Below are 24,933 nucleotides of genomic sequence, written 5' to 3'. Positions count from 1 at the left end.
CTGAAATATTTAGGTAACTGACCTGTACAATCTTAGTCCACAATATCTGATCTCTAGAGCTGTTTATCACTAGCTTTTAACTTTGTTAATTCTACTCAATCTGTAGCATCTTTTAATCATTGTAAACCGCATAGAACTTCCCCGTCCTGCGGTATATAAACTGTCATTATAATTATTATTAAACATTCAGTGTAACTTTATCAAATGTGGAGTGAGCAACTGTATAAAAGTCCATTTCTAGAGGGAAAGAACTGTTTTACCCATAGAAATACTTTTGGAAAATTACCGTCTCTGTGACACATGTGGAGAAACTAGAGAACAGGTCAAAAATGGAAAGAGCTTAAGAAATCAAAGACAAGCAAAACGATGGATAAGGAGCTTAGCGACTGAGAAGTATCGTAAACAAGACAGATTGAATACGAACAATCAGTGGCGCAGTAAGGGGGGAGGGGCAGTCCGCCCCGGGTGCCATCTTCATGGGGGTGCCCCCTCCACACAACGCTTACCTTCCCTCGTACCTTCTTAACATTGGCGGCACGAGCAGCAACTCCAACCTCCTGCTCGCGCCAGCATTGGCTCATCCTCCGATGTCACTTCCTGGACCTGCACTTAGGAAGTGTCATCAGAACAGCTCGAACCACGAACATTAACGAGGTATGGGGGAAGGGAAGGGCATGTGCGCGCACCTAGCAGGAAGGGGTGGGGGAAGGAGTGCCACTGCCCCGGGTGCCTCTCACGCCACTGAGCAACACATCTGCACCAATCAAATTATAGCTAAGAGGGCTACAGGAGGGGTTCGGTACCTGCATGCGGCGCTGCAGGTGTTTTTGTACTCCTGAAGCTTCACACACACCATGTTGAGGAACTGGTCAGAGTAAGCACTCAAGTCATGCATCAAGTTCATCAAGTCTTGCACAGTCTTCTCTACGATCACCGAGCTCTGGAAGAGGAAAGAGAAAAGAACAAGATAGCACCAGGGCAAAAGATTTCAGCATATTGTCCACAATGACCTCTAGACCACCAACCACTCAGGTTTTCAAGATAGCCCTAATGAATATGCATGAAACAGATTTGCATGCCTGGCACCTCCATTATATGCAAATTGCTCTCATGCATATTCATTAGGGTTATCCCAAAACCCGACTGGCTGGTGGTCCTCCAGGACAGGGCTGGGAACCACTGGTCTGGACCTTTTTTCTTGCTTGCTGACTCCCAAGGTGGACCCTAACGTCAGGTAATCTGGATTATCTTTCCCACTCTGCATCGCTTTGCATTTCTGCACATTAAATTTCATCCGTCATTTGGATGTCCAGTCTTCCAATTTCCTACAGTCTTCCTGCTATTTTTCACAGTCCGCACACGTTTTGTGTCAAAACCTTCAAAAAAGAAACAAAACCCCTACTCTTCAAAAAATACATAAAACCTATTTAACATGACCAGATCCATCCCAAGCTCCACCTACTATACTATCTACTCCTTATCAAATCTAAAATGTTCAAATTACCTGTTATGTATTACCTAATTTCATGACAATTCTTATGTAATCCGCCTTGAACCGCAAGGTAATGGCAGAATAGAAATCACTAATGTAATGTAATCTGCAAATTTAATCGCCCTGTGGATCTGGCTGCTGGCTTCCGACTGTTCCTCCACTAGCCATCAGCTCCTCCTTCACATCTTTGGCTTGGCAAGGCACAATGAACTGTTTGCGTGAACCTAAGGATGCCTCTGCTGCCAGCACTGATTTTCTGCAACCCCCAATTCTCAGAAATATACATATTGGTCACCTGATTACTGTAGCTCTTGACTCCCCACATAGCCATCAAAGAAACAGTCTTTGTTCAGGGGCCACAAACCATGATTTCCTCATCTAGAATCTGGTACATGTACATCTTAAGTATGGTCACTAGGTGGCACCACTGTGCAATGGCCAAGACTCCCTCCCCTCCTAGGACCTGAGCGAACCTCTTACACCAGTGGTCTCAAACTCAAACCCTTTGCGGGGCCACATTTTGGATTTGTAGGTACTTGGAGGGCCGCAGAAAAAATAGTTAATGTCTTATTAAAGAAATGACAATTTTGCATGAGGTAAAACTCTTTATAGTTTATAAAACTTTCCTTTAACAGTTAAAAGGAAAGATATACAAACTATAAAGAGTTTTACCTCATGCAAAATTGTCATTTCTTTAATAAGACATTAACTATTTTTTTCTGCGGCCCTCCAAGTACTCTATTTTTTTCTGCAGCACTCACATTTAAAGTTCAATATCTTTTCTTTCTCAAAACTGGCACATTTCAATCACTAAATTGAAAATAAAATCATTTTCCTACCTTTGTTTGGTAATTTCATCAGTCTCTGGTTGCACTTTATTCTTCTGACTGTGCATCCAATACTTCTTACCTTCTTTCTGCCTCCTGTATGCTTCCTCTCCTCCAGACCTCATTCCCTCCCCCAACTTTTTCTCTCTTTCTCTGTCTGTCTTTCTCTGATTCCGTGCCCCATTTTTTGCTGTTTCTGGTTCCCTGTCCCCCCTCCTTCTTTCTTCCTTCCTCCGTGCTCCATTTTTTGCTTTTTTTTCTGGCTTCCTGTCCCCACCCCACCTTCTTTCTTTCTTCCTTCCTTCCTGCCCTCCCCCATGCCACCGCCGCTGCGGAATAGGCTGCTGCTGCTGCCGCTATCGGGAACAGGCCATCTCCCTTCTTCTCTTCTGCACCGGGCCGACCAACTCTCGCCACCCGACGTCAATTCTAACGTCGGAAAGGACGTTCCGGGCAGCCAGGCAGCGATTGGCTAGCCAGAACGTCCTCTCGACGTCAGAATTGACATCAGGCCGCGAGAGTTGGTCGGCCCCACAGGGAAGAGAAGCAGGGAGATCAAAGATCATGGTGCCGGCCTGATCCCTGATGGCAGCAGTGAGAAGGGAAGGGAAGCAGGTTCGGCACCGCTACTCTAGATGAGCCGCACTCTAGGGAGAACAGTGGACCGCCCCCCCCCCTTGGTACGCCACTGGAGCAGCAGCGTGTCTGGCCGGCTCGTTCGTTCAAAGCCGCGGGTGGCGGCTCCTCGTGAGATCCGTGCCTGCGTCTGAAGCCTCTCTGATGTTGTGACATCAGAGAGGCTTCCGATGCAGGAGTGGATAGTGCAAGGAGCCGCTAACCCTCGGCTTTGAACGAACGAGCCGGCTGCTGCACCAAAAGGAAGAGAATGATGCCTCCAGACTGCGGGCCGCAAATAAAACCTGGAGAGCCACATGCGGCCCGTGGGCCACGTGTTTGAGACCGCTGTCTTACACTGATTTAAAGAATGTATGCTTTTGATCAACATCTTGCAATTTTCAATGGATCCTGAAACTTTTCATGTGCAGTAGTTGAAAACATTGTGCTCACTTCTAAAGAAGTGCAGTTCTGTTTAAATAAGTAGTTTGAAATGAACTTTCTTTTTTTCCCCCCCCCAAATTCTTTATTCATTATTTCATCTTATAACAAGTACACATTATCACATCATTTAAAACTTTTACACATCACTTGAATTTCTATTGTCCTCGTAAGCACATAAAATTTATTTCCTCCCCACCCACCCTTCCCTCAAATATTTCAATCAAAAATATCATAAATATTGTATTCTTAATTATTAATGAAACCTATAAAATAGAACATTATACCATCCCCCCTCCCCCTATATATAAAATTACTGTCAGTGGAAAATGATGTCTAATCATTACAATAATTTTCCAATGGCCCCCAGATCTTTTTAAAATTATTATAATTCCCATTCTGCAAAGCAATTACTCTTTCCATTTTGTAAATGTGGCACAACGAATTCCATCAGAATGTATAACTAAGATTGTTATAATTTTTCCAATTACTGGTGATATGTTTGCATGGCGATTCCTGTCATTATCAATAGAAGTTTGTTATTACTTGATAAAATTTGACTTTTTGTTCTCATTGACATACTGAACAGAATAGTATCATATGATAGAGCTACATGGTTTTCTAATAAACAATTTATTTGAGACCAAATTGATTTCCAAAAAGCCATGATATAGGGACAATAAAATATTAAATGATCTAAGGTCCCTGCTTCCAGATTGCAATGCCAGCATCTATTAGACTTAGAGCTATCCAACTTCTGTAAACGAACTGGGGTCCAAAAAGCTCTACGTAACAAAAAGAACCAAGTTTGTCTCATAGATGCGGACACTGTACATCTCATTCTCCAAGACCAAATTCGTGGCCATTGAGATGCAGAAATTTGATGCTTAATCTCAATCCTCCAAATGTCTCTAAGACCATTCTTTGGTTTTTTATTCTTAAATCCAGATATCAATTTATACCACTGAGCGGCTTGGTGTCCTAAGAAATCCGCCTGAAAGCATAAGAACTCAGGACTATACTGATTATTGAGATTTTTCCATTCAGGGAACCCCTCCTGAATAGCCTGCTTCAGTTGCAACCATTTAAAACTTTGTGATTTATTAAGACCATATTTATGTTGCAACTGTGAAAAATCAAGTAGTTTACCATTTGAAATAACATCATCTAAAGTCCGTATACCTGCAATAATCCAATGCTTCCATACGATTTTAAATCAGCCAATTTGAATCTTGGAGTTTATCCATAAAGCTTGATTTGTTGATTTATTTATTGGGTTAGGAGTTAAATTACTGACATATCTCAATGTTTTCCATGTATCCATCAATATTCTGTTCTCTTTATATTTTCTAGGCATATTGATACTGAGAACATGAGATAAATTTAGAGGAAACAAGAGTCCCCATTCTAAATACAACCAATCCGGTGTATTTTCCATGAGTTCTGGGAGGACCCAATACATACCCTGGCGTAAAATATAGGCTTGATGATACCTATAAAAGTTTGGAAAATTTACCCCACCCTCCGCAATTGACTTTTGTAAAGATACTAAAGCAATTCTAGGCATTTTACCCAGCCAAACAAATTTTGTAAGAATACCATTTAGCTTTTTATAAAAGGACCCTTGAAAAAAAAACCTGGTATCATACTCATTTGATAACAAACCACAGGCAATATCATCATTTTAATAGTTTGGACTCTCCCCCACCAAGAAAGATGTAACAGATTCCATTGCTCACACATTTCTGTTACTTTTTTTTTAATACAAATTTTTTCATTCTCTTTCATTGTGTCTTCCAGTGTATTTTTTATCCTAATACCTAAGTATTTTAATCCATCCTCCTTCCATACGAATGAGAAAGAATCAAATAATCCTTTAGTACAATGCACATTAAGTGGAAGAATTTCTGACTTACTCCAATTTATTTTATAACCTGAAAATTTTCCAAATATATCAATCAACTCTAGCAAGCATGGAATGGTAATTTCTGGATTTCTCAAATAAAGCAGTATATCATCTGCATATGCTGAAACTTTATATTCCCAGTCTGTATGGGAAATACCCTGTATCCCCTTTGCTTGTTGAATGGCTAATAACAAGGGTTCTAATACAATATCAAAAAGCAAAGGAGATAATGGACAGCCTTTTCTAACCCCCCTCTGCAAATTAAAACGTTCTGATAAATTATTATTAATATACAATCTTGCAGCAGGGGAGCTATACAACGTTTGAATCATTTGTCACCAGGAGTGGGATCCCTAGGATAGTAGACTTGGGGGTGGGTCAGTAGAGTGGGCAGACCTGATGGGCTATGGCCCTTATCTGCCGTCATCTTCTATGTTTCTATACCAAACCAATCTAATGCTTGATACATAAAAGTCCATTCAACCCGATCAAAGGCTTTCTCCACGTCCAAAGATACAGAGAAAGCCGGATCTTTCATGTCTTTCACTTGAAAACATTATACTTTGACATTTCTTGTCTTTTGAACACATGAAAATAAAATTCCTTGAAGGGATTTTTTTTTTTTTTTTCGTACTTCAACTGGACCCTGGTCTATATTCTCTTGTGTGTAAATAGACTTTGATATCAACCGTCACAGCCTTTCCTGCTGATGTCACTACCTGGTACTTAAAGTCACAGTCAATAATTTTGAGCTACTCTTGGGTGTCACTCTTGTGTTGAATAGTGACATTCTTTTTCAGGGAGCCGAAGGTAAATTACTTGGCCTTCTGACATCCCCTAACTCTGATCTGAGTCATGTATAAACTTTTTAACCTCTGTCTTAGAAGAGACAGTGTTTGAAGTCCTTCCTTGCTAGCGTAATTATAACTTGACCTCTGGACACTACAGTTATTTTTCAGAAACCCAGCAAGAGGCCAAATCCTTAGAAGACCTTGTATTAGGTTTCATTCGAACAATGAATAATTCTTTAGGAAATTGGTAATCACTCTCTTGCTTGCAATGGCATCTCTAAGCCCTGTCCTCTGAAAAACGACCAACAGAATCTTTCACTCAGGAATAAATGACTTTCTAGCTGAATTTGGAGGACTTAACAGAGATTAAAATCTTACCCACTGTAGACAATATTTCATTCAAGACAATACAGAAAGGAATTCAAGCACATATTGTGTGAAACTGAGGTCATACTGTGGCTGAAGACAGAAGTGTGAAGATGTTATAAAAAAGTAAAACAACGCAGGAGACATATGGGGTGTGTGGCGAAGTGGTTAAAGCTACAGCCTCAGTACCCTGAGGTTGTGGGTTCAAACCCATGCTGCTCCTTGTGACCCTGGGCAAGTCACTTAATCCCCACTTTGCCCCAATACATTAGATAGATTGCGAGTCCACCAGGACAGGGAAAAATGCTGGAGTACCTAAATAAATTCATGTATACTGTTCTGAGCTCCCCTGGGAGAACGGTATAGAAAATTGAATAAATAATGTGAAAAGTTTCAGCCACTGATAGCCAGAGCTGGTAACATAGTAGATGACGGCAGATAAAGACCCGAATGGTCCATCCAGTCTGCCCAACCTGATTCAATTTAAAAAATTTTTTTTTTTTTTTTCTTCTTAGCTATTTCTGGGCGAGAATCCAAAGCTTTACCCGGTACTGTGCTTGGGTTCCAACTGCCGAAATCTCTGTTAAGACTTACTCCAGCCCATTTACACCCTCCCAGCCATTGAAGCCCTCCCCTGCCCATCCTCCTCCAAACGGCCATACACAGACACAGACCGTACAAGTCTGCCCAGTAACTGGCCTAGTTCAATCTTTAATGTTATTTTCTGATTCTAAATCTTCTGTGTTCATCCCACGCTTCTTTGAACTCAGTCACAGTTTTACTCTCCACCACCTCTCTCGGGAGCGCATTCCAGGCATCCACTACCCTCTCCGTAAAGTAGAATTTCCTAACATTGCCCCTGAATCTACCACCCCTCAACCTCAAATTATGTCCTCTGGTTTTACCATTTTCCTTTCTCTGGAAAAGATTTTGTTCTACGTTAATACCCTTTAAGTATTTGAACGTCTGAATCATATCTCCCCTGTCTCTCCTTTCCTCTAGGGTATACATATTCAGGGCTTCCAGTCTCTCCTCATACGTCTTCTGGCGCAAGCCTCCTATCATTTTCGTCGCCCTCCTCTGGACCGCCTCAAGTCTTCTTACGTCTTTCGCCAGATATGGTCTCCAAAACTGAACACAATACTCCAAGTGGGGCCTCACCAATGACCTGTACAGGGGCATCAACACCGTCTTCCTTCTACTGACTACGCCTCTCTTTATACAGCCCAGAATCCTTCTGGCAGCAGCCACTGCCTTGTCACACTGTTTTTTCGCCTTTAGATCTTTGGACACTATCACCCCAAGGTCCCTCTCCCCGTCCGTGCATATCAGCTTCTCTCCTCCCAGCATATACGGTTCCTTCCTATTATTAATCCCCAAATGCATTACTCTGCATTTCTTTGCATTGAATTTTAGTTGCCAGGCATTAGACCATTCCTCTAACTTTTGCAGATCCTTTTTCATATTTTCCACTCCCTCTTCGGTGTCTACTCTGTTACAAATCTTGGTATCATCTGCAAAAAGGCACACTTTTCCTTCTAACCCTTCAGCAATGTCACTTACAAGAGCCAACCTCATCAGTGATGTCACAATGGCTTGATTGTCCTATAGTTGACTCACTTTTACTACATTTTGATCACTAGAGTGGCCCAGTGGTTAAAGCTACAGCCTCAGCACCCTGAGGTTGTGGGTTCAAACCCACGCTGCTCCTTGTGACCCTGGGCAAGTCACTTAATCCCCCCATTGCCCCAGGTACATTAGATAGATTGTAAGACTGCTGGGACAGACAGGGAAAAATGCTTGAGTACCTGAATAAATTCATGTAAACCGTTCTGAGCTCCCTTGGGAGAACGGTATAGTATAGAACAATGGCTCCCAACCACCAGCCAGTCGAGTTTTCGGGATAGCCCTAATGAATATGCATGGCGCAGATTTGCATGCCTGTCACCTCCATTATATGCAAATCTCTCTCATGCATATTCATTAGGGCTATCCCAAAAACCCGCACTAGTATAGAAAATTGAATAAATAAAATAAAAACATAGGTATGATATATGCAATTCAAAATGCTGCATCTTATATATGCATATATATATACATCTTATATATATGGATATATATCTATACTCATTCTCTCTCTCTCTGCATCAGAGAATAATCAAAATATATCATCGGGTGAGAAAAGCTGCCGGGCTGAATCCTGGTGCAAAAAACGCCTCCCCAAACTGCAAATGTAGCACATTACATTACATTAGTGACTTCTATTCCGCCTGTACCTTGCAGTTCTAAGCGGATTACAGTAGAAGATAGCTGGACATTTCCAGGAAGTTACAATTTAGGGTCAGTTACATAGTAGAGGCATTGGTGAGAGATAGAAGGAAGGGTGGAGAATTGAGGTATACTTGTAGGGAAGATGCAGTTTGGGGTTGGTTAACTGATAGAGTCATTGAGGAGATATTAGTAGATAGCAAAGTTAAAGGGAAAGCAACCTTTCAGACCGGCACTACCTCAGGATTTTTTTTTTTTTTACACTGGCTCTCAAATGTCTAGCCCAGTGGTCTCAAACTCGCGGCCCGGGGGCCACATGCGGCTCGCCGGGTACTATTTTGCAGTCCGCAGTCTATGCTACTGTTGTCTGTACTAGTGCTGCCCACTCTTTGCAGTGTCCTCCGGCTTCCCCCTGGCCTCCTGCTCTTACCTTCAGCTAATTACCACAGCCTGCAGAGAGGATCACCAGTGCTGTAGCGTTCCTTGCAGGCTGCCATCATCCTCAGCAGCACGTTCCCTCTGCCACAATCCTGCCCCTGACATCAAGAGGAGGGGCGGGATCGCAGCAGAGGGAACGTGCTGCGGAGGCCCATGGCAGCCTGCAAGGAACGCTACAGCACCGGTGATCCTCTCTGCAGGCTGCGGTAATTAGCTGAAACTAAGACTGCAAAGAAGGGGGGAACATGCAGGCCTTTGGAGGGGGAGGGGGGAAGATTTATAAACTATAAAGAGTTTTACCTCATGGAAAGTTGTCATTTTTTTAATAAGACATTAACTATTTTTTCTGCGGCCCTCCAAGTACCTACAAATCCAAAATGTGGCCCTGCAAAGGGTTTGAGTTGGAGACCACTGGTCTAGCCTCAGTCTAGAGGCAACAACTGCCCATGCCTAGGGCACTTCTCTCATCCCATTTTAATCGACAGACAAGTTCACATGAGGCATCAAACAAGGCATCCAGCAAGACAGTTTTCATGCCATTTAATTGGCGATGTGTTTTTAATCAGCTAGTGAGACTTGGTATTATGTAACAACCCAGGGAAGCAACCTAGCCATAATATATTTGGACTATTACTTTTTTTTTTAAAGATATTTTAGACAGAAATTAAAACTTCTACTTTACCATTTCTTAGCATTTAGATCATCTTTTCAATCATACGTGTCACAGTGACACGTATAAAACAAAATTTCTTATTTATATCAATTTAAGACATTTGTATGGACCTTCTGTTTGTAACTAGGCACCACACTGCCGGTTACTTTTTATTCTGCTCAAAATTGCTCCCACAAACGTTTACCTCGCTCCTGAAGAAAAGTTTCTAGTTGAAACATGCATGTCGGGGGAGATGCAGGAGGAACTGTCTACTGTTAAGATAAGTGACGGGTTCCTTTTAATCACAGCGCCAATATGAATATGAAAACTATTAGGCTTGAGTTATATACAAAAATGATAGACACATCGTTTTTTTTTTTTAAATTAAATAAATGAAAAAATACAGAATAAAATAAAGTTGTTTAATAAATCTGGACTGATGCAGAATAAAAAGTAACCGGCAGTGTGGTGCCTAGTTACAAACAGAAGGTCCATACAAATGTCTTAAATTGATATAAATAAGATTGGTTGAAGATAAATATTGTTGAAACATCTTTGGAAGTAAAACTTGATATAAGATCAAATAATTGAGGAATCAATAGGTGATAATTATTGGGTTGTACGTATAAAACAAAGCCATGGGATCGGACGGCATCCATCTGAGGATATTGAGGGAGCGCAGAGAGGTTCTGGCGGTTCCACTTAAAGATTTGGCCAATAAATCCCCGGAGAGGGGAATGGTTCCGTGTGACTGGAGAAGAGCGGAGGTGGTTCTTCTTCACCAAAGTGGTCGCAGAGATGTAGCAGAAAACTACAGACCTGTAAGCCTCACTTTAGTTATTTGAAAAATAATGGAAGCGTTGCTGAAGGAAAGGATAGTGAAATTCCTAGAATCAAATGGGTCACTCCAATCAGACTGGCCATTTCGGGGCCACCAGAATTACCAATCCTCGATGGGCTGTTATCCTGCAAAGGACCCAGTCTATCATTAGCCATGGAAGGAACACATACAGGAGATCCTTTCTCCAAAATTCCGGAAACCGAAATGGTAATGAAAACTGTAGATTCCACTCATGACTAAACTAAACTAAACTAAACCTTAAGTTTATATACCGCATCATCTCCACGGATGTTGTGGAGCTCGGCACAGTTTACAAGAACTTAAAATATAGGAAGAGAAGGAAAAAAAAAAAAAAGGTTTACATGAACTTATATAGAGAAGAGAAGAATAAGGGGGGATAGAATTACATTTTAGTGAAAAGCCAGGTTTTCAGTTGCTTGCGGAATAATTGGAGGGAGCCCAGGTTCTGCAGCGGGGTCGTAAGGTCGTTCCAAAGACCTGTGATTCTGAAGAGAAGGGATTTTCCCAGTTTGCCTGCATAGCGAATACCGTGTAGAGAGGGGAAGGATAATTTATACCTTTGGGTGGGTCTGGTAGATTCAGGACTCGAGGAGTTATAAGATAGTGGGATTAAGGGAGGAAGGATGCCGTGAATGATCTTAAAAGCCAGGCCGTGAGAAGCAGAAAAGGAAGCATTTATTTCTGTCAATAGCATAGAGAGTTTGTGTTTGAAGTGTTTAATGTTTGACTTATTTTGAAATAAAAATATTTGGTGGCAATTTTGTGGGTTCAAACCCCGCGCTGCTCCCTGTGACCCTGGGCAAGTCACTTAATCCTCCACTGCCCCAGTGGATACATCGGATAGATTGTAAGCCCACTGGGACAGACAGGGAAAATACTTGAGAACCTATATGTAAATCGCTTTCAGTGTGGTTGTATAAGTACAAAAAAGGTGGTATACAAGACCCAATCCCTTTCCTTTATTTTTAAATAAAAACTATTTGGTTGCTATTTTATGGTCTTATTGTCTGTCTTTTTCTGAAAACCACAAAACTCCCAAAACCAAAATATGCCTGGAATTTCAGATAAAAAAATCTTGTACCTGCATTTAAAAAAATTTTAAATTACAGTTTTTTGCTGACACCCGACAAACACCAAAAGTCACTGTGGTCCCAGAACGAAGCTTTAAAACATTATTCATCCTCCCGCGTGACACTGACAAGGTCCTTTCAGCAGGGGGCTGCAGTGACCCATGATGGGGTACAATTCATAAGGGAAGAGCCACAAACCATATAAATCAATCTGTCAGAGGAGAAAGCATAACGCTATAGGCTCTCCCCACAGCCAGAAGGTACATATGCATGTAGCTTTGTTCCGCTTTAGACTGTTTCACCTGTCCTCGGTCCTGACCGCCGTGTAATAATCAATTATTCTGACAAGCTACTTAGAAATTCCTGCAGATTTCGACTCTTGTCTTCTGCCTTTCCTCTCTTTCCCAGATGAAAATGCAGACAAGGGTGGGGGGGGGGGGAGAGAGAGGGAGGGAGTCTGGTTCTATCCCTTTTCACATATAAGAATAATTTCCAAAAGAGAAATAAACGCTCGGCTCTTCAACTGTAGAAGTGATCTACCTTCACGTTCTTGGCTGAGGCCATTAGATCCAGCACTACCCAATGAGGCTGATTGCTCTCTGGGACGGAGACCACTACCCCAGACCCTGAGACTGCCTGCTGAGAAAGTTGGCCTGGACGTTCTCTACTCCTGCCACATAGGCAGCTGAGAACCTGTAAGTGGCCTTCTGCCCACTGTAACAACATTTTTGCCTCCAGGCGTAGGGGAGCAGTTCTGGGGCCTCCTTGTCTGTTCACATAAGCTACCGCTGTGGCATTGTCGGAGAACAACCTGACGCCTTTCCTGACAGAAAAGACTAACTCCTTCAGCGCCAAACAAATGGCTCAATTCCAAATGATTTGCTCTCCGACGGGGACCAGGGAAAAATGCTTGAGTACCTGAATAAATTAATGTAAACGGTTCTGAGCTCCCTTGGGAGAATGGTATAGAAAATTTAATAAATAAATTTACCCTGAAGAGCGTGATCGCAGCAGTGGGCTCCCAGCCGCTCAGGCTGGCATTGATCATGAGGGTCACCCATGAGATGATTCTAAGAGGCATGCTCCTCGATAAAGCATCCCCATGGAGCCACCAACATAAGCTATGTTTTGCCTCCCTTGACCATGTGAGCTGCAACTGTAGCGAATGCCTTTGCAGGGACCACCTGGATAGAAGAGAGTCCTGGAGTGGACACATATGCATTCTCACCCAAGGACAACTTCTAGGGAGGCCACCGACAAGCCCAGCACCTGCAGGCAATGCCAGGCCATGATCTTGGTAATGCTAATATCTCTGAGATCTGCCTCCTGAGCTTCTGTTTGCGTGGTTGTGGAAAATTTGGCTCCCAGATATTCCAGGCACTGAGTTGGCTGTAGCTGATTTTTACTGAAGTTGACTATCCAGACAAGTCTCTGGAGGAGATCCACCACTTCCTGTTGTGAGAAGGCTCATCCAGGTAAGGATGCAACTGAACACCCATCCTTCAGAGGTAAGCCGATACTACCACCATCACCTTGGTAAATGTGCACAGGGCCGTAGCCAGTCCAAAAGGCAGCACCACAAATTGGAAGTATTGCTGGAGAACATGGAATCTTATTTTCTGTGATCTGGGAAGATGGGAATGTGAAGGTATGCCTCTATTAAATCCAAGGAAGCTAGGCATTCCCCTGGAGCCACCACCGCGATGACTGAGCGGACCTTCTCCATACGGAAGCAGGGAACTCTTAGTGCCTCATTTATGGCCTTCAGGTCCAATATAGGCCTCCAAATCTGTGCCTTTTTTGGGCACTCTGAAGTATATGGAGTTATCTGCCAAAGCCCGATTCTTCTTTGGGAATTGGTTCTATTGCATGTATGTCCAAGAGTGTCTGCACTGTCATTTGGACCCTGGTCTCTTTTTCTGGTCAACCTGCTAGGGAATCAATGAACAAATCTGGAGGAGAGTGAAAAAAGTCTATCCTGTGCTCTTCCCGAATAATGTCCAGAACCCAACTGTCTGATGAGATCTGTTCCCATTCCCTCCAGAAATCTGACAGCCACTCGCCAATGTGATGGGGCATGGCCATTGACCTAGCGTCACTGTGGCATTTTGTTGGCTGAGCAACCACAGGAACCTGAGGTTTGTTGGCACCTTTAGTTGCCAAATCTCTGTCTGAACTCCTAGAAGGGCCTCTGGGAAGAGGAACAGGAGGAAAACTGGCAGAATCTCTGAGAGGAATGAAATTTGCCTCTGCTGCCCCTGGTAGAATGATGAACTGTGCTATCTGGGAGGGATTTGGGATGGCGATCTACCATGCTGGCCATGCGGTCATCCAAACCTTTGCCAAAAAGCATCTGTCCCTTGAAGGGTAAACTGCCGAGAGTGGTCTTAGAAGCTGAATCGCCTGCCCACTGTCTAGTCCAGAGCATCTGGCGGGCAGAGACAGCGCAAGCTGAAGCTTTGCTCATGACTCTAATGATGTCATAAAGAGCATCAATCACATAAGAACTCCTTCCATAATCTGGTGTGACAGGCCTGTGTAACAAAGGAGGCAGCTGCTGCTGTTTTGATATGGAAAGTCAGCACTTCAAACTGTCTTTTAAGGTCACATCCATCTTACGATCCTATGCATCCTTCAGCATCACTCCTCCTTCAGCATCCTCCTCCCCTACTGCGGAATCTACTGTTGGCAGCGAAAACAGATGTTGGAAGTCCGGAGCCATAGGGTAAAGCCTAGACATAGGCTTGGCCACCTTTAGAGAGCCTTCAGGAAACTCTCAATGGTCAATATCCAAGGAGGTGATGTCCGGATGGGCTGGAAAGAAGGTAGTCTGCAAGTTAGTGCCCCTCATCCGGAACACTGGGAGGTGGAGGGTTGTTAGGGCTCCAACTTCAACTTGTAGAGGGTGTCAGAAATGACATGTGAAACGGAAGTAGACTTGAAAAGAGCGCACTGAGAGATCATCACCGTGATTTATAGCTGCCACACCCTCCTGACCTCCGGTCCCCGAAAGGGACAACTCATCCAAGGATGCAGCAGATCCTTGTGATAATAAAGGTATGGAAAGGGACTTGCAGTCCTTCCAGTTCTGCTCCAATTGGTCACCGACACTTGGAGCTAGCATGTTCCGAGGCAAAGACGCCTGCTTGGGATGCGAATCCCCTTATATCGGAGCTGGTGCGCTCTTAGGCAGCACAGCGCTTCCTGGGCCCATTAAGTTGGCTTTCCACGGGAGGCTAACAAAATCTGAGAATCCCTGGATAGGAGGCCCCAAGGACCCTTGAATGAAGTGGTAGGGCCTCCACCTCCACATGCTTGTGTTTTGCCCTGTGTGTGACCTCTAGATGGGACCTTTTTCCCAAAGACCAGGCTTTTTGGGGTTCTAGTGCTCTGAAGTACTCAAGAGATGCTGAGCCCAAAGTACTCAAATGCTGAGCCCAAAGCCCTGCGGCACATGAAACATGGCTGTTCCTCAGCCGGTAAATCTGCATAAAATAATGCATGAATTAGGACTAGATTGGTCTGGGGAATCCACTGCAGATGACCCCTAGGCAAAATGAGGGGTTTTGAGGTAGAAAAAAGCACTTGAACCTCCCCCTCCCCACACTAAAAATACAAGTTGGCCACTGACAGAAAAATCACGCCAAAATCAGCTTGTGGGAGCTTACCTGAAAAACAAAAAAATGGCAAAAAAGGGGTTATGGAGATGGGGGAACCTAAATAACCCCAGAAACCCTCGAATCTACCTTTTTCAGGCACCCTCCCCCCCATCCCCAATTTTACCAATAGGGAATAAAGGGAGTATTCACTGTGACTTCTGGTGCCTGTCACCTTGCAGCAGCTTGCCTGCAGGGAAATGAATTCTGCCTCAGAAAATGCCAGGAATAAGTCCACCACTTGAAATCTTCTGGTTGCTAGTCAGGTAGACCCTGACCAAGGACTCTGACCATCGAAAATCCACGCGCTGCATTGGGGGAACAAAATTCATAGCCAGCTCCCTGATACCCCAAGGGTTGTTACACAGGGGCACCACAGCCTGTGCTCAAGTCCCTGAGGAATCAGCAAGTGAGCAAGCTCCCAGGGGAAAGAACCTCCCTGATGGAACACAAAGCAGGCTGGCTCAGCAGGTACTCAGGGAGACTGGCCTGTAAACTGCCTTGTGGGTCTGCGTCCTTTCCCTGGCAGAGTAAACCCAAAAAGGAAATCTTCGAGCACTGAAGCCAAGCAGGACAAAAAAAAAAGGAACCGATGGCAACAATACCTGAAAATAGTAAAAAGAAAGCAGAGCAGATCAGAACACACCTTCTCAGTTCGCTTGCAGAAGGAAAACTGAAGGGGAGGAGCTGAGAGGGTCATCCTTCTGCAAAGTTTGCGACTGTGACAACAACCATGGGGAAGCAGATTGTACAGAATCTTATGTCTTTGCAACAGAATCATATTTTCCACTCAGTGAACTGCTGGGGGCACTCAACAACTGCTTTATTTGAGCACATTTGTGTCAACTATGAGCAATCAGATAAATGAGCTGGGGATACAACCAGGCCACCAGTCCCCTGCTGATCTTTACCAACACCCTACATATTCAATCAATAAGAAAGGGGGAGGAGGAGTGTGAAAAGTATGTGTACTGAGGGGGAGAGGGAAGGCAAAGATCACTGGATTAAAATGAATAAATCAAAGGCAATTGTGGGACAAGCAAAAAAGGGTAATGAATACTTATCTTCTTTCCCTGTGAACATTTGATAGGGCAGCTAAAGAGTTAGGAATAAGTCCATTCATGTCTATGCCTCAAAATGCTTTGTTTTCATTCTCACCTACTGCTGAATGTTGTTTTCCTGAGACAAACGGAACATTAGGAAGATGACAAAAACCACCTTAGCCTCATGTGGTGGTTTATTGCGATTCATGTTAAATGAGAAAAAAAACAAAACCATCAGTATTTCAGCCCAACACAGCTTTCATGTTGTTCTGTAACTCAGGTCCAGTCACTGTCCTGTCCTCGATCATGTACTCTAGCTCAGTGGTTCCCAACCCTGTCCTGCACCAGCCAGTCGGGTTTTCGGGATAGCCCTAATGACTATGCATGAGACAGATTTGCATATAATGGAGGCGACAGGCATGCAAATCTGCCCCATGCATAGCCATTAGAGCTATCCCGAAAACCCGACTGGCTGGTCCTCCAGTGTGCAGTATTATATACCTGAAAAATGATCAACTGCTTTGGAGAATATCAGTGCAATGACCTTCTCCGTTCCTGGGATGAGATGGAGCAGGGAGAAGCAACCAGCATAAAGCAATGGTTTCTACCCTATCCACCTTGCTTGACACACTGGATGGGTTATTTTGGAATTTGCAGTGGTGTAGTCTCAGGTGGATCTATGTGGGTTGGGGCCCAGATACACCCAAGCTGGTGTTCCATTGGTGGAGATCCCATTGCCAGCCAAAGATCTCCTCCCTGCTAGAACACCTGCAACTTGGGCAACTGGTGGTCATGTCCCCGAGCCACCATCACTGCCATTGAAGGATCTCTTCACACATGCTCATTTTTTCCAGGATTCAGTAGTAGCGACTGGGATCTGATCATTGGCTGGTAGAGCTTGGGGGTTCTCCACCAACTCAGATATTAATATTTTTAGTTTTGGAGCATGTTGAGAAGGGATTGTAGATTAACCTTTTCCTATTGCAATAAATTTTACGTTACGCTGGTTCCAGTCATAATTATTTTAGCAAAGTTTTGTATTATGCACATCTCCTTGCAAATCACATTGAGGGATACAGGTAAACAAGGTCTCATCAGGAAGCACCTAGTTAGGCCTCCACGTGTGTGGGTCACCGGACTTGATGGACCAAGGGTCTGATTTGGTGATGGCATTTCTTATGTTCTTTATGTTCTAAACATAATGTAAATAAGTCATAAGTCTGTAAATTCAAATATTTTGTGTTCCTGGCTCTTTATTAGTCCATACAGACTGTTTATCCACTGTCTATGTCATTTTTGGAATGTCCCGTCATCCGGAACACATGATAGGAAAAGGTTAAATTACGGACCCACGCTAAATCAGCTGTTGGGCTATGCCAATGAGGCTGTCTCACATCACCTACCATGTCGTTTAATTACACAAAAAAATGTGCTTTTGATATGTAAAAGAAAACATGTAATTTCATTAATTTAAAAAAAATGAAAGTATCAAGACACACATTTTCACTAAGCAGTTTTCCTGGTATGAAAGACATGCAGACGACTTCTCCGAGAAACTATCTAGATTTATATAAGTGCCTTAATTACAACAGGATTCTTGTGCTTCTTACAGTTCAATACTTCAGAAATAAATCTTTAATATCCCTCTGAGGGGTCAGTGCTTTGTATCTCTGTCCGGGACTGATTTGGTGGGAGGAACCTTGGAGCAGGCTCCGTCTGTTCTCTGTCGCACACCAGCGCTTTCATAGGGAATGTGGAAAGGATCCTCCTCCCACCAAATAGTAGTTATTCAATAAATGAGTTGACCTGTTGAAAGCAAACCAAGATAGGTGGACTACAAATCCCACAATGCAGCTTTAGAGTTACAGACCTGCCTGAGAACTGCTGATCAGTCTCTCTTTCTTATCTGTGGAAAGATGTTTCTGAGTCACATTTGGAAGTCCTGATGTCATTCTAACCCCCCCTCCCTCCCCTTTTACAAAACCACAATAGTAGTTTTTAGCACAGGCCGGCACGCTGAATGCTCTGCGCTGCTTCCGACACTCATCTTTCTTTTCCTCACTTCTCTCCATACATGTCCAATGTTTCTCTCTACCTCCCTGTGCCCAACAATTCTTTCATTTCCCAATGTGCACCATCTCTCTTTCCCTCTCACTCAGACACCCATGTCCAATTCTCCTTTTCTATTCCCTCACTTCCTCCATTCTTCCATCCTATGTTCCAAGTTCATGCTCCCCTCTCTCCCTCCATTCTGTCCTAAGTTCATGCTCCCTCCCCTTCTTCTTTTTTGTCCGTTTGTGTTCCCTCCCTTCCTTCTGTGACTCAAGTACGCAACCCTGCCTCTCCCTTCCTGTGCCAACGTGCCCCTTCTTCCTCCCTTCCTGTCAAAACGCAACCCTCCTCCTCCCTTTGGTGTTCCAACACGCCCCTCGTTGTCTTTTCCTCCATTCAGCATCGCAAATTTGTGCCTCTCGCGGGTGTTTACCTCCTCTGGCCAGTTCTCTCCTACCAGTCGCACTTCGCAAAGCCACGACTGCTGATTCCTGGCTCAAGGCTGACCCGGAAGTCTTCCTTCACATCAGCTGCGAGCAACAGTTAGATACACAAAGGATCTAATTCCAATAAAATGTCACATTTCTAGCTTTTTTTTTTATGGGCACAGATGCTGTGCATGTGTTACACACGCCCCATAAAAAAAAAATTAAAAAAAAAAGTGAGGCAAGCCTCTGCTTCTCCCCGATGATGAGCTATTGCACTCCCCCGACACCTACAGGGTCCCCGAACCTCCCCTCCGACGTTGGCGGCCACCCCTGCGACAGCAACGCACCCAGTGCACTCTGCCATGGCTTAGGCATGCTTTCCAAGTTTATTTCCAATTTGATATACCAGCCAGCTAGAAGACTTTCTAGGCCATTTACAAAAAAAATCATCAAACTATTTATAATAAAAAAAGGAAAAAGAACTACAAGGTTAAAAAGAAAAGGTTACGGTAATTAGAGCAGCATAGAGATTAGTTGACAACAGACTCCGCCCTTAATACAGATTACTTGACAACAGACTCCGCCCTTTCTTAGCTAAAACACTGTGAAGTGCAGGGAATGAGCATATCCAGTTAGTTTAGCCAGAGGCTAGATTTTAGTTCACTTTTGAAATTCTCCGATAGTACAAGTTTTTTTTAGCAACTATGGTTGCAGTATACTTATATATACTGGCAGACTATCGCATCTACAGTATGGCTCTTTAAGACATATATCCTTATAGAAAGATGGATATGCCGAGACATTACAGGATGCAATCCAAAAATGTTTGTTTCATTTAGTTTTCCATGTTTAGGAAAATTTTCATTTTGCTGTAGATTTTTGAAATTTTTTGGTTCCAGGAGAAACATCGTCAGTAGTCTGAGCTCTTCTGAAAGAGTACGCCCCGTTTGCAAACAGTAAGCATTATTGGGAAGAGGTGCTATGTGTAATGGTTTCCTGCACAAAGCTGAACCCAGCCTCCTGTGCCCCATATGCTTTCCCTTAAGCCCCACAATCCAAGGCGTATATAGTAAATTAGAGGCATGCATGACTTCACTGGGTCACAAATGAGATCCCTCATTGCTGGTTCTTGGTGCAAAGAGCAGAGCCAACGCTGGTCTGAATCTGAGCATCGGACTTCTGCCTGGTGAACACCTGACCTATTGGTTGGAAACATCAATATGAATGAAAGAAAGCCGTTTCTAGGTGCACAGTAATGAAACTAACACGATCAGATGATTACTAAGTCCTTCCCCTAAGAGCCTTCAGCGTAAGTTGAGTTATTTGATCAAGAGCAAACAGAAAGGGACAGGTAGTGAGTGCCTGGTCTCCAGGTTTCCAAGTGTATTTCGTATTTGATATACCACATTGGCAAATGCATCTATGCGGTTTACATTTAATATGAAGGTTAAAATAGAGTGAAATTTAAAAATCCAGTACAAAAAACCCCCAATAAAAAACGTGGTTACATTATAGACAAATAAAGATAAATAAAATATAATATAATAAAAATTTAATTTTAAATGTGTGCTTCTAATTCCATACTTATGCTTACTAGTGCTGCCCGATTCAGGGAAAAAATTTCGATTCGATTCAGCCTACTGAATTGGTTTTTCGGTTTGATTCGATTCGATTTTCCTTCCCAATTGGATGATTTTTTAAAACATCCTGGTGGGTTTATTTTAAAGCCTCTTCACCCCCTTTTGCCTTCTCCTAACCACACTGGCGCTGTGGTGTAAACAAAATAAAGAAACAAAAAAGACTTTTCCTCTCTCTGTTAAATCCTAGCTCACGTTTGCGGTCTAACACCAGCTCTGGCAGGATATACGTTTCAAATCTAACATATTGTAATCACAAAATAGAAAATAAAATGAGTTTTTCTACCTTTTGTTGTCTGGTCATTATTCAAATCATGTTGGTCCCAGGCTCTGGTTGTCTTCTAATACCAACGGACATTAGCATCCTTTCACTCTTTTCAGGTATGCATAAAATCACAGGCATTAACTATACTTAAACTAAATCTCATGTGCTGTCAGTTTTTTTAGTATCAACAACCTAGCTTAAAAAACATAACTATACAAACTATATTAAAATTATAGTAAAACTTAGGAGGCTGATGCCATCAAGAAGAGAACACTTGTGAGATATGCAACATAGGATGTGCAGCATGTACATCGAAAAACCAGCTTAGAAATCATAAAGCATATACATTGATAAAACAGATTTAGAAATCATGTAATGATCTAAAAAGGGGAGCATAGCCATGCAGACTATATGGAGATATAGTAGAACGTACGGGGCTAATGGCATAAGGCGAAAAGCACTTGAGTAAAACATGAATAAAAAAATAAAAACTAGTATCTAAGAGAATAGTGAAGAAGGAGGTCATAAAACATTAAAACAGCTGTATAAAGAGAGGCATAGTCAGTAGAAGGAAGGTGTTGATGCCCCTGTACAGGTCATTGGTGAGGCCCCACTTGGAGTATTGTGTTCAGTTTTGGAGACCGTATCTGGCGAAAGACGTAAGAAGACTTGAGGCGGTCCAGAGGAGAGCGACGAAAATGATAGGAGGCTTGCGCCAGAAGACGTATGAGGACAGACTGGAAGCCCTGAATATGTATACCCTAGCGGAAAGGAGAGACAGGGGAGATATGATTCAGACGTTCAAATACTTAAAGGGTATTAACGTAGAACAAAATCTTTTCCTGAGAAAGGAAAATGGTAAAATCAGAGGACATAATTTGAGGTTGAGGGGTGGTAGATTCAGGGGCAATGTTAGGAAATTCTACTTTACGGAGAGGGTAGTGGATGCCTGGAATGCGCTCCTGAGAGAGGTGGTGGAGAGGAAAACGGTGACTGAGTTCAAAGAAGCGTGGGATGAACACAGAAGATTTAGAATCAGAAAATAATATTAAATATTGAACTAGGCCAGTTACTGGGCAGACTTGCACGGTCTGTGTCTGTGTATGGCCGTTTGGTAGAGGATGGGCAGGGGAGGACTTCAATGGCTGGGGAGGGCTTCAATGGCTGGGAGGGTGTAGATGAGCAGAGATTTCGGCAGTTGGAACCCAAGCATAGTACCGGTAAAGCTTTGGATTCTTGCCCAGAAATAGCTAAGAAGAGAAAAAAAAAAAATTTAAATTGAATCAGGTTGGGCAGACTGGATGGACCATTCGGGTCTTTATCTGCCGTCATCTACTATGTTACTATGTAGCTTGTGTAAAAAATGTAACGAAGGAGCACCAAACAGATCCTAAAAAGAGCCATGCTTAGTAAAATAAGTGAATTGGCACGTGGCTTGATATAGTTAATCTAAATAGAAGCACCAATAATATACAGTGTCAGGGGGGGGTACAGTCAGACCTCCCCTAAATAACTTCTATATAAAGATAAGTTCTGTATGAACCTTTCCGGCCCTCAGAAGCACCACAAAGTGCTCAATAACTTTCATAACACTTGGCTTTATGCACCCAATCATCACCGGGTCGTTTCTACACCAATGCTTTTTAGTAAATTTGCTATAAAGATAGTACTTAGCTTGGGCGGTGGACCAAGAGGAATGAAATCGCCAAGAGGAATGTTTCACCCTTGAGGGGGTTTCCTCAGGGCAGTGATCCCTCAATTACACCATAATTTTACGACGCGGCCACCCAAAATGTCGTGAAATTATGGTGTAAATGAACCATATTAAACCAGAAAGGAGCCATGCTTAATGGAATGAAGGAAACTGTGGTAAAAAGCAGACTTCACATATCTAGTAAGAAAAATAGAATACAGGAGGAGCGTAAAACACAAGAGGGTGACCATTGGAACAACTATGCAGAGCCAGAACTAGAAACCAGATTGAATCTGAATTAAAGTGTGGGAAGAAGTTCCACAGAGAGTAAAAAGCAGGCCATAAATCTGACCGCAGTACCTTAAAATATAGAACGCTATAACCAAGAAGAAGGAAAACGCAACGAAAGTGAAAGTAAAAAAATGGCGCGACAGACGTTAGAGCTTAAAAGCAAAAGGAGTGAGTGTTTACGTGACCATGGTGTATGGGAAAAGACACGAAAGGCGCAAAAACTGAAAAAGGAACTTGGGTAGGCAGGGAAACGTCAAATATTGAAAAGGAAATAGTGATGACCAAGCAAGAAAAATAAAGAAAGAAAAATGGAGCAAAAATGAAAAATAGGGAGGTAGCAAAGACGGTGTCAGGTCAAAACCACGGAAGACAAAGGCGCGCGCCGACAACTGAGCGCAGCGTGGAGGCGCACGCCGAAGAAAATAACCATTTTTAGGGGCTCCATCGGGGGTGGGGGGGTGGGGGGAACCCCCCCCCCACTTTACTTTATACAGATCGCGCCGTGTTGTGGGGGGTTTGGGGGGTTGTAACCCCCCACATTTTACTGAAAACTTCACGTTTTCCCTAAAAACAGGGAAAAAGTTAAGTTTACAGTATAATGAGGGGGTTACAACCCCCCAAACCACTCACAATGCCGCCGCGATTTGTATTAAGTAAAGTGGGGGGGCTCCCTCAACAAAACCCCCCGTCGGAGCCCCTAAAAGCTGTCATTTTCTTTGGCGCGCACCTTTGTCTTCCGCAGTTTTGTCTATGAACCAGCATAGACAAAACAAACAGGGATCTAAATGGGGGAAGGGACAGGAAAACCACAAAATAAAACTACACTGCACGGGGCATTTGCCTATAAGTAAGAAATCAGCTTTTGGATGTTAAGGAATAGGCGGCATGGAACCCTGGCAGTTGCAGGACTTCTACGGCTCCGCCTCCTGTTTTAGGAGGGTTGGTCAGTGAATCGGCCAGGCCGATTAAAAAAAAAAAATAAAAAGAATCGATTCGAATTGATTCACCTGATTCAAATAGGTGAATCGATTCGAATTGGAAATCGGGCAGCACTAATGCTTACTGAGTGCTGCCTGAGATGTAAACATAAGCTAATTGAATAGAAACTATTAATTAGCGGGTCCTTTTATTAAGGTGCACTATGCGATTTAGCGCGCGCTAAAGATTAGCAAACATTAAATGCTAATGCCAACATATTCCTATTTAGCGCACGCTAAAAATCGCTTAGTGCACTTTAATAAAAGGATAAATGCATCTGAAGATAGAAAAGATTTTAAAAGAGATTTGAAATGTTCTAAATTGTTTTCGGACCTGTGATCTGGAAGGGGACTCCAGAGTTGTGGACCATTAACTGAAAAAAATACGCTCTCCCATAGAAGCATATGTAACATATCTTACAGATGAAACAGTAAGAAGGTTTTGTTGGAGTGAACGAAGTATCTGAGAAGGTATATATGGTATCAGGTAATTATCAAGGTACGGTGGATATCATGCAGAACTTGTCTTGAAAACCAAAAGCAAAATCTTGTGTGTTAATCAATGATTAACAGGCAACCAATGAGCAGACTTTAAGAGGGGAGTGACATGATCTACTTTACGGAGAGGGTGGTGGATGCCTGGAATGCGCTCCCGAGAGAGGTGGTGGAGAGGAAAACGGTGACTGAGTTCAAAGAAGAGTGGGATGAACACAGAGGATCTAGAATCAGAAAATAATATTAAATATTGAACTAGGCCAGTTACTGGGCAGACTTGCACGGTCTGTGTCTGTGTATGGCCGTTTGGTGGAGGATGGGCTGGGGAGGGCTTCAATGGCTGGGAGGGTGTAGATGGGCTGGAGTAAGTCTTAACAGAGATTTCGGCAGTAGGAACCCAAGCACAGTACCGGGTAGAGCTTTGGATTCTTGCCCAGAAATAGCTAAGAAGAAAAAATTAAAAAAATTTAAATTGAATCAGGTTGGGCAGACTGGATGGACCATTCGGGTCTTTATCTGCCGTCATCTACTATGCTATGATCAAATTTCTTTTTCTCAGTTATTAATTGTATAGAAGTATTTTGAACTAGTCGTAAAGGACGAATGTCTTTACATCTGATGCCATAATATAGAGAATTACACCTTCTCTTCCCCGCACTAAGCACATC

At 43.1% G+C, this 24,933-nt stretch overlaps 1 protein-coding gene across 1 annotated transcript in view; it reads right to left on the bottom strand.

Moving 5' to 3' along the window:
* The window catches only part of EXOC4 (exocyst complex component 4), a 622,023-nt gene that overhangs the window by 125,461 nt on the left and 471,629 nt on the right, over positions 1-24,933 (bottom strand). The window contains exon 12 of the mRNA XM_033958806.1: positions 804-940. Coding sequence (XP_033814697.1) covers positions 804-940 — 137 coding nt within the window. The remainder of the gene's footprint in view (positions 1-803; positions 941-24,933) is intronic.

This window comes from Geotrypetes seraphini, chromosome 9 (assembly GCF_902459505.1).
Source record: "Geotrypetes seraphini chromosome 9, aGeoSer1.1, whole genome shotgun sequence".
NCBI lineage: Eukaryota > Metazoa > Chordata > Amphibia > Gymnophiona > Dermophiidae > Geotrypetes > Geotrypetes seraphini.
Note: the sequence above shows the minus strand (reverse complement) of the source record. Positions and strands in the feature narration are given on the sequence as shown.